Source organism: Juglans microcarpa x Juglans regia, chromosome 4S (genome assembly GCF_004785595.1).
Source record: "Juglans microcarpa x Juglans regia isolate MS1-56 chromosome 4S, Jm3101_v1.0, whole genome shotgun sequence".
Taxonomy (NCBI): domain Eukaryota; kingdom Viridiplantae; phylum Streptophyta; class Magnoliopsida; order Fagales; family Juglandaceae; genus Juglans; species Juglans microcarpa x Juglans regia.
The window spans coordinates 26,097,123-26,107,907 of NC_054601.1; the positions used below are offsets into that span (position 1 = coordinate 26,097,123).

General features: G+C 35.0%; 1 protein-coding gene across 2 annotated transcripts; it reads right to left on the reverse strand.

The window, feature by feature from the left end:
- Positions 1-434: 434 nt before the first annotated feature.
- LOC121262632 (mitochondrial Rho GTPase 1-like) lies at positions 435-10,118 on the reverse strand. Of its 2 annotated transcripts, none has more exons than XM_041165190.1 (15): positions 9,875-10,118; positions 9,380-9,632; positions 8,310-8,442; positions 7,903-8,052; positions 6,665-6,841; positions 6,316-6,567; positions 5,792-5,860; positions 5,569-5,624; positions 4,247-4,328; positions 3,791-4,002; positions 3,590-3,659; positions 2,813-2,925; positions 1,710-1,860; positions 1,107-1,293; positions 435-847 (listed from the first exon to the last, which is right to left on the reverse strand). In XM_041165190.1, the coding sequence occupies exons 2-15, from the start codon at positions 9,595-9,597 to the stop codon at positions 774-776; spliced, it is 1,944 nt and encodes a 647-aa protein (XP_041021124.1). In that variant the 5' UTR covers positions 9,598-9,632; positions 9,875-10,118; the 3' UTR covers positions 435-773. The 2 variants fall into 2 exon arrangements, with proteins under 2 accessions (XP_041021124.1, XP_041021125.1); XM_041165191.1 differs by having other exon boundaries at positions 9,380-9,648.
- Positions 10,119-10,785: the final 667 nt, after the last annotated feature.

The following is a 10,785-nucleotide window of genomic DNA, read 5'->3' on the forward strand; positions in this document are numbered from 1 at the left end:
CGTGCCCTTGTCAGCGTGCAGAAATCATCTATAAATTTGCCCACAAAAGTGCTGCATTATTTCACCAAAATCAATGGCAACAAAGCAAACAAATTAAAACCTTTGCTAGGAATAATTTATATTTTTTATTTTCCTTGTCCTTCCACTATTTTACAACCTACCAATGCTTCTTTTTTTTTAATAACCCTGGAACCCAAAAATGCATTTTGGCAGTTGTGGATCAAAGATTGCTACCAATTTGGAGAGGTTGAGGATGATGTAGGAGCTTCCTAAATTTTTTTATGCATCCAGGAAATAACACGATAATAGTGTAGGAAATTTGCTTTCTTTTTCTTCAATTGATTCCAATACCCAAGCATAGAGGGTCCAACAGCAATAGCCCTAATGCCTTTCCATTATGGTAAACCAGAAAGCTTGAAACATAAAAAATGAAATTATCAACAAAATGGGTTTAGGAAGCTTCATATACACATTGGAAGAGTTTTAGCAGAACTCTTCATATTTTACACAATTCCTACTACTTTTCAATTCTAAAATTTGAAAAGCCTCCCAAAGAAGGGGAAGAAAAAATCCTACAAGGAACAATTCAGGGGGGCAGGGTGCACAGCCCTCTTAAGTACAAGCCAAAGAAGAAGATAAGTTAAAATTGAGGTTCTGATTTTTCAGTAGAAACTTTATCAAGAAACCCAACAAGGTGCCAAGAGTTGAACAGCCAATTTTATATAAACTGGTGAGACGACAAGTATGCTGTTTGATGTGCAAACTTCCAACCCTCAGCCGGAAGCATTTTTCCTTGCAGCATAGACACGGTAAGCTGCAAGCCCAACAATGGCTACGGCAGCTCCGACTGTCAAAGGCACAAGATAATTCAGAGAGACAAACTTAAACAAGAAGATCACAGAACAACATAACTCAGCTTCATTGTCATAGGAAAATGATCATCCATAAGGAACAATTGGCCAACAGATTCAAGGATAAAGCAAATTTTAGCAGCACGGGAAAACGCATGACTGGAAAGATATCACAAACTTAACTTGGAGAACTTATACAAGATATCAAAGATGACAAGATCTAAGATATTAGTAAAACAACAGTTTCAGACGAACCTGAAAAGAACACAAGTGAGCGATTTAGAAGCCGATGGTATTGCTTTCGGCTTCGCCCAGCTTCAGTTTCAGGTATGCTCAAATGTGGGTGTTCGGAAGTACTTACAATCCTTCGGAAAACATTATTCAGATCACCCAGCTTCACACTGATAGGTATAGGAGCCTCTATTCCCATGTCCTGACTAACCTACAAATACAAAATTGCATTGAAATATGTTGACAGTCTAGGGAAAGAAAAACACTATTATAGTATTACTATGTCATTATTTAGACATCAGATTTTAGGTGCTCAAGTCCTTTAATTATGACAATTTTATGTAAAATCTAGAATTGATAAAATGTTGTCCATGTATGTCAAGTTCTTGCCACCAACACTCCTCAATGATTTAAAGAATCGGTTTAATTAATTTTACATTCCCATTACAGAGAAAAAAAAAAAAAAAAACATGCATAAACAAGGGCAGTAACACCAATACGCCAATGATAGAAACCATTATGTTCAGAACAAGCAAACAACTTTTTTGATCGGTAAAACAAGCCTCAGTAAATATTTTTAAGGGCTGGTTTAGCTCGGATAAGCAAAATTTTGAACAGAATAAATACCCTGGTAGATTCTTGTATGGCCACCGGAAATGAATCCCGATCATCTTTAGCTGCAACTATGAGACAAGGCACCTCAAAGCCAGTATCCTCACCATGACTAGCAACTTCTACCAGCAACTCAGTCGCTCTCTCCCATGAGAATGCATCAGAACTGTAAAAGTAAAATGAATCAATCCTTGGAATCTCCAAATGCAAGGGCAAACTGTAAAACAGGTCATAAATATATACACGTCGAAATATAATTAGAGCAAACTTCAAGTTCACTTGTCAATAGAGTTAGTAGCTTCCAAAGTATATAGTCAAAGACCCAAAATCCACATAACATGAGCCTAGCATGCAGACAAGTTAAAATGCTATTAAGTTGAAACCTGCACCATGTTGTCAACGTCCTGATTACCAGTAAAGATAATTTAATTTCCTATGAAATTCAGAAAATAAAAAGGATAACAAAAAGATAATAGCTATCCAGCATCCCCATCCATAAAACTTTGTAACCTTCACTAAAGGCACCTCAAGATTACCAGTAACATTAATATACAGGCCTAAACCGACATATAACAGAACAATGTTAAAAGAATATATCAAGCTAAAAAATACAGTGAAACCAAGTTAGAATAAAAAAACATGAATCCAGAGTGAGAAAATTTAGCACTTATTTTTCAAAGATAAGTAATTAAAATTCATTAAAAAGATGATTAAACACTTATCCCATGCAGAACACTGAAATAACATTTATTCTTATTTTTTTATATTTTTATTGGCACCGTGTGTCTGGGAACAGTGTCCCGACTAATCCCAGGGGTGCACAGACCCTCAGTAAAGAGTTTTCCGCAAGTGCACCTCGGGTAATTCAAGGGGAAAATCCCCCAGACCGATGGCTCCTAGAGATTGTTTGCACCCAAGGGGATTTGAACCTTAGACCTGGGGGTAGAATACCCCCAAGCCCAAGGCCTTCACCACTTGAGCCAACCACTAGGGGTCAAAAATTCATCTTAACCCCTATTTATAACATTTATAAAAATTCATCCCATGCAGAACACTGAAATAACATTCATAATTCATCTTATCACTAAATACAACAATATTTGCAGCCTTTTATTTACCTGTCATGAACAAACATGGCTATGTCACAAGCAGCCAAAGATTCTTTTTCTAATAGCAGTTTCGAAACTTCATCTTCGGGTATCTCTCTCAACACAAGAGTTTTCTTTGCTCCCTGGGAAGAAAATAACAAACAAATACTCAGACAACTAATCTAAATATGAACAAGATTAGTGATTACGGCAACTGACGGCATTTTGATTTACACAAAAGAAATAACAAACATCAGATAAGGGGAAAACAGAATTTAGTAATAAAATCAAACTACAAATTCCAATCAGATGTCAGTAATTTAAGTTGATCAGAGAGAAAACAATGACTACATATTTGAAACCCTCTTCAACCAGCCCAAAAATAAAACACAAAATAAACTTTTCCATTGATAAATAATTCAGACATCAGTTGTGAATTAATTCAAGGCTGCAAAAACTCTCATAAAATTGCTGTCTGTCACATCTAGAAAAGCTTATGCAAAATCTACATACACCTCAACATGATTTGGCTATCAACATAGCATAATTATGTAATGCCAACTTGATACGTAAGACTCGGTAAGAATTACATTGGTGACAGCAGCTCCCCATCTTTTAGACAAAAACGTTATTGATTCAAATAGGTCTTTTGTTTGATTTAATTTTGCAACCAACCAATGGAAGACGGGGCTTATATCATGGTGTCGCTTAAGAATACTTTCTCCTCTATGGGACCTATCAAAACTGGCCTGACCAATGCACATGTTCAACACTAATTTCAGGGGTGCGTGATGCAATTGCACTCACCCCGGGCTGATCAACAACGTTCACTGCATATAGCTCGTCAGTGGTTGAAGTATAATTATCAGAGAAACTCCTGCACTTCCAATTCATAAAAAATAAGTGATATTATTTTATCACCAACTAATTTTTTATTTTTTTTTTTATAAGTAATCACCAACTAAAATTATTGAGATATATTATATTTAAAAGGATGATTCAAAAGACCTTCCAAGAAAAGAATTCAATAGTGAAGACTTTCCAGCCTTCTTGGGCCCAAAAACAAAACACTGGAAAACATTTCTATCTGTCTGCTGCTTTTTGCGATCCACACGCCGCCTTCTGGTTACACGGAAAGCAGACAAAGGATCACCAGGATAACCAATGTATATCAGATTCTCCATGCTCCAAGCTGGGTCTATAAGAGTCATAAGGGCCCACTGCAACCACACGTGTCACAAAATTTAAGCACAGGTCTCCAGAGAAAAATGTTAAAAACTTTTTTTTTTTTTTGATAAGTATGTTAAATTTAAAACTTTACCTATGAATAGGCAGCCAACTAGCTACATTGAGACCATAATAAATTGGAAGTTGTCTTATAAGATTATGGGACATTTCCACCCAAACCCCCCACTATGAAAAACAGAAAGGAAAAAGGGAAGAACGAACAAATGAAAGACATACCTCTGACAAAAACCCATCAAGTGATAGCCCACCAAATGCATTTCTCTCTACAGCATCTACATAAGGGGCTCTATCCCAAGGACTGGCAAAAAAAGCATGTCAAACATCCAAACCTTTCAGATGCTAATCATAATAGTTGTTAAGAAATAAAAAATCAAATATACAGGTTGAGCCCTTTCCTCTCCTTGACTCGAATAAATCAAAGATACCAAAAATATGTCTAAACATTAAAAAACCTCACAACGCCCCGAGGAGGAGGGCCCTTCACAGGTGATGGGATGTGGGTATGCAGACACATGATATGCATGGATATGTTCATATCAGAATTATCTCAAACTCGCAGAAAGATTGAAATGCCCAGACTATAGTTTAAAAAAATGAGAGAAAAGAAAAGAAGAAAAGATACTTATAAAAAAAAAAAGTTAAAAAGAAGAGAAGTGACTGAAAGATAACATAAAAAATAAATAAGAATTTGAAGTAAAAGGTTTATACTCATAATCAAAGCCATAATTTCCAATTCCTAATTGTTCACTTATGAGATGAAAGACTTCCGAATGATGGAATTTTAGACGATAATTACATCTTTCTGAAAAAATATTTCTAAAGACAAGTAAAGCAAATGGAAATAAAACATGTGAAAATGAAAGTAAAATTTAAACAATTCAACATTACCAAAAATAAAGAAATTTGGTCTTACATTCTGGCAACAGGAATATATCTCCATAGTAACCAGATTTCTATTTTTTTTTTTTATTGGTAAACAAAATTTTATAGATCATGAGATTAGGCAAGAGCCCAAGTATATGGGACATATACAAGAGCATCGCCTATGCGTGATTGTTCAGACCGGATCTCAAACATTATCATATCAACAAACAAAATCCAGGATTTCAAAATCAATAAACAAAATTCAAGAAAAAAGTATTTGCAATTTAAAATGGCCAGGAAATTACATTTCTGGTGTAACAAATGAGCACGTTTTCTTCTGCACATGCAAATAAATAATGCATCTTGCATATATGCAAGGCAATTAACTGTTAGCCATAAAGCATCACTTCTAAAAGTAACCAAGCCATAAGCATTATGAAGTTACAATGACTATGACCAATAGTAACTGAAAATTAACAGAAGATGCATTGGTAACAAGATTAATGAGGGTTGTCATGATGAACCACTTAATAAACATAAACGGAAGGAAAGAACCCCATGCAGATAAATTAAATGAACATGAAGCTGTACAGGATTTCCCATGAACCATAAGAGTTGTAACGAGGTAAAACAAGCCACATAGTCACAAATGATCTTAACAGAAACAAAACTACCTTTCTGCAGCAGTGGAAAACAAATCATCAATTTCACGAGGTCGAAGGGCCCCATCCTAGTAGAAAAAATAAATATCATATATGATTTCAAGTTGGTGATCGATAAATAGCAACTTGATTAAACTGTGGCTACCACAGTAAATACTGATTGCACAAGTTATATGATAATATAATTAACAAACTTGGAATAGAAAATACTCAGAGAGTACATAAAAAGACATACATGATCACTGTCAAACAATTCAAAGATTCCTGTTAGATACTCAATGGCTTCATTTGTCAGCTCCACACTCTACACAAAAGAGAAACAGCAGTAAGCCTTTTAAAAAAAACATTGTATGCTTCACAGCTTTTTTTTTTTTTTTTGTTGGGGGGGGGGGGGGGGGGGGGGGGGTTGGAGGGTGGATATGGTTCATGTATGATTTAGTGACATATTACATGATATTAGAACTAAATGGTATGTTATACTCAAGCAAAGAAGTTTAATAGAACTTCAAATTATGTGCACATAGGGGGATTAGGGTGGGAAATTCAAGGCTTGCCCACCTCAAAACCTTAGCAAGATGAATAATCCTGGATGTCAATGCCAAGGCCAACAAGACTAGGGAGCCACAATATATTTTAAGGGTAGGGCTTGGTCAGCTAATTACTGATAGACCCAGCTTGGCTATACGTGACAGTTAATTTCACCTCAAAGTCTAAAACTTCAAGAAAACAAATACATCAAACAAATAAACAAGATATTACCTGATCAGGGGCTCGTTTGAAAGACGACGGGATGAGTTCCTTTGAAAGTCTAATATCGTTGTTATATCCAAATTTTCTGAGGACAGTCCATGTAGTCTCAAGACGACCTTTTTCTATGAATAAAGCGTGAAGAAAGAGGAATCCCGTCAAAGTAAGCCCACGTTCATTGACTCCTTCGGCCAACTTTTCTGCCACAACCCTCTTAACACCTACTATTTCTGAAGGTTGTAATGGAGCATTGAAACATTTGACCTATTTACAAGTATTTGGATCCCTCATTTATCTTAAGCAAAAATTATTATAGCTTTGATAGATGAGAAACCTGCTGTAAGCGGAAAAGAAAAGAAACCTGAAAATCATTCAACTCTGCATCGCTGAGGGCCCCATCCATATCATGGTCACAAAGAATAAATATCCGCTTCAAGGCTCGCACACATCTAGGCTTCAAAGTCTGTGTTTCCTGATCAAATAGTGGACCTGTTGGATGAAGCACAGCTTTTTGTGCGTAGTAGAAAACTTCGGGAATCTACAAGTAGAAACATTTTGACATTAAACTCTAAAAATTATAATGACAATGAAAGAATTCAAAGAATTCCATATATTTTTCTTTTATAAGTAAGAATTCCATGCATTTCTTCAGATGATGAGAGTGATTTACATACTTTATTAGAACTGAACTTGCTCAATATAAACTCCTACTCCAATCTCAAGCCAGAATTCATATAACAATATTTGTTGTGATTAACTATATAAATTAGACTACCTCAAAATTTTCTAATCCTCGATACCCAATCTTTAAGTCAATTTCTCAAGTTCAATCGTTACTTTTTTTCCCAACAACAGTACAAGGAACATAGCTAAATTTCTCCTAGAATTGAACTTCCTCAATATAAACTCCTACTCCAATCTCAAGCCAGAATTCATATAACAATATTTGTTGCGATTAACTACATAAATTAGACCACTTCAAAATTTTCTAATCCTCAATACCCAATCTTTAAGTCAATTTCTCAAGTTCAATCATTACTTTTTTTCCCAACAACAGTACAAGGAACAAAGCTAAATGTCTCCTCTAGCATGGCTTTTATTTCATTTACGAAGTAGATTTGTGCTCAAAAGCCCATTGGACCCATATAAATTTTTAGAGCATGGTATTAGAGGAAAATTCTCGACAAATCAGAAAATAACATCAATAAGGCATTTCACTCTAGCATTAAAGTTCTATTCAGTAGCAGCTGGCATATTGCTTTTTGAGTTAAAAAACCAATCTTCCACAGGAAATTTTGCACAAAAAATCACAGTGGTCTTACGACCCCAAACATTGTCTCATTATCATCTCCTAAAATATGTTGCCCAATACCGAAAATTAAGCAGGCGATAATATATGCATGGAAGACAAACATATGTGTCTCTACTCCTCTGTGTAGATTTTTTTAATAACCAATAAATTTTTTTATCAAAGAGTGCCAAGGCTTGGCCCAAGTAGAAGGGCTATGCTTCTGTGTGTTTAAACCACAAATGAAATCAACAACACAGGTACCAAATAATTTTACAAAAAATAACAGAAAGGACATCAATGCATAACACCTGAATTTGTTTAAGTGCTGAACACTCAATACAAGTTTCAATCTCCCGAAACTGCTGCATTATTGGTGACATCACCTGCTCCAGGCTCACCTGCTGGTTCTCATCTCTCAAATCCAGCTTACAACCCACCACTATGACTGGGACTTTCACCTGCTCATTTGATTTCATATGGACAAATCACAGATAAATAATAGCGAAATTCATGGTGACTCCACATATTGTTATGCAAAACAAGTTCCAAAAAACCCCCAAAAGCAAGAAAACCAAAGGGGCTCAATTTATTACAATGCATGATCATGTAATCAACCTCAAGGTTTCCAGCAGGGTATTTTTATCTTCCATGATAAGTTCTCCATGATGCAATAGCAAAGAGGACATGAAAACTAAATGAAATGAAAAATAGAGACCTCTAATTTACGAAGCTTAGGAAGCCAAAAAGTACTCAATCGATCAAGTGTAGGAGGCTCATCACACGCATAAGTAAACACAACTGCATCAGCCCGCTTCAATTCTTCAGCCACTTTACCATCATCCTCCACACTGATTGAGAAAACAGAAAAAAACAATTAGCGATCCAATATCGAACTGGAAAATTTGTGTGATTGCCACATATCAAAAGCCAAAATGATATAATTCCTTTCCGATTTTACAATTTCCAGCTTCAAATCAATCCAATTGTTATAAGGTCAGTCAAGCAGAGGCATTATTTTCCATATGTCAAATACTGCAATAGAATCTCTAACTTTTGTCAGGAACCACACTGATATTAAAAAATAACAGTAATGGCCCAAAAAATAAAAAAAAATAAAAAAAAAAAAAAAAAAAAAAAAAAGACAAAATCATCAAGTACACCTTAATGCTGTCTGGTTCCAGAAAATGTTGTGCATCAGTAGTAGGGCCATGATAAATCCACTTAGTGCAGTTTTTCAAAGCCACTCCAATACTCTGAACACTAACAAAACTAAAATGAAAAATTTCATAAGATTCAGTTCTAGTTTTCTTGCTGACCAAAAAAATAAAACCGAAAAAAAAAAATGCCTACAAGATTTTTCCTTGTAATCCATTTCAACATTCTCTCCTAAATCACACAACTTAAGATTGAACAAGGCATTTTTCCTATTTTAAGAGAGAATATACATATTTCACTCTCCAAATTGACAAGAAGACACATTGATAACAAGACTCACGAGCCTCAAATTCTTGCAGCTTTGACAATTTCCACGTGCCCTAAATAATAAAAACCTAACCATGATTTGGAATCCTAGTTTCTTTTCTTTCCTTTCACTACAATTCCTCAGCAACCATACAGGTATTTCGAATAATGCAAGAATAAGCTGAATCGCATCAATTATATATGCAACTTTTACAATCGAACACCAAAATAACACCTGTATTTTCCTTTAATTTCCTGAAAATTCTCGTCTTCCAAACATAGCATTAGAAAATGAAATTCAATCATTAATGGAGGAAATGATACCGAGACGAAGTGTCTATGATTGTAATGGGCACGCGGTCGGGGAAGAAATCCTCTGGAAGCCTCGTAGGCGGCAACACCGGCGGCACGTTTGCTACAAAGTTCTCAGCCGCGGCCGTCACAATCAAGCTCGATTTCCCGGTACCTCTGTCTCCGGCAACCACGATACGCACACCGGTCCGGCCGAACGGGTTTGTAGGTCCGGCCCAAGTTTTTGCCATTGAAGAAGCTTCACAGCCCTCGTCCCCAAGAAACTCTAAAGCATAAAAAAGCTCGCGCAAAACGACGTCAGAAATGTGAAGACACAGACTTGGAACATGGAAATTGCGAGAGAATTATGTAAAACGGTAGAGAAGGGAAAGTGCCAAACCCTTGTGTATTTGAGTAGATTGAAGATTTAGACGGAAAGAAAGGCAATAAAGGCACAGATGTAAACAAACGTGGAATCGGGGAGGGGGCGGGGCGGGGCGGTGGGTGGATGTTGAAGATTGATAATACCTGGTGCCGAGCGTTATGCTGGAGAACTGGAAGAAGAAGAAAAAAAAGCGAAGCAGAAAAAGACACTAGCTAGAAAGCTCTGGAGTGGAGGCTACGGAGAAAATATCTGTAAAAGAAAGCCCAACGGCCAGTGAGGGTAAGGAAGGAAGCTTCAGAACTGGAGAAAATCTTGGCTTCGACTGTTTAGGAGAGTGAGCGTGCGTGCGTTCAAAGCACAGCATTTTCGTACTCTTTTGTTCTTAACTTGAACCAATAATTTAGATTTTGAAATCGTATCAAAGGGATTTTTTTTTTTTTTTCAATTGATTCCAATTCTTCTCATTTAATTATTATATTTTCTAAAATTTTTTATATAAAATAAAATGAATAATTTAATTTTTTAAATTTTAAAATAAAAATAATATTAAAAAATATATTTTAATAATATTTTATTCAATTTTTAATTTTAATTTTAATTTATCTAATTTTATCTTATTTTATTGATAAAAACAAACGTATGAGAATTGTTCACATTTCTTAATAATTATTTATTAATATTATTCTGAAATGTTTGATATTTTTTTCTTATCTCCTTTGTCTTTAGTTATATTTTTCACAAATTTCTAAATGAAACACAAATTTAAATTAATAAACTACTATTTTGAGCTATGAAATGATTAATTTTAATAATTTAGAATGTTAATAATTTAGAACGTGTAATATAGCGCATAAAATAAAATAAAAAGAAGATGTTTTCCAGTTTCCAAGAAAAGCCATCCCATCAGTCTCTCTATAACGTCTCGATGTCTGCAGAGTTAGGCTTTGTTTAGATTTATAACTACTCTTAATTCATCTTAATTTATTATTATAATTTTTTAAATTTTAACACAAAATATAATAAATAATTTAATTTTTTTAAATTTTAAAATAAT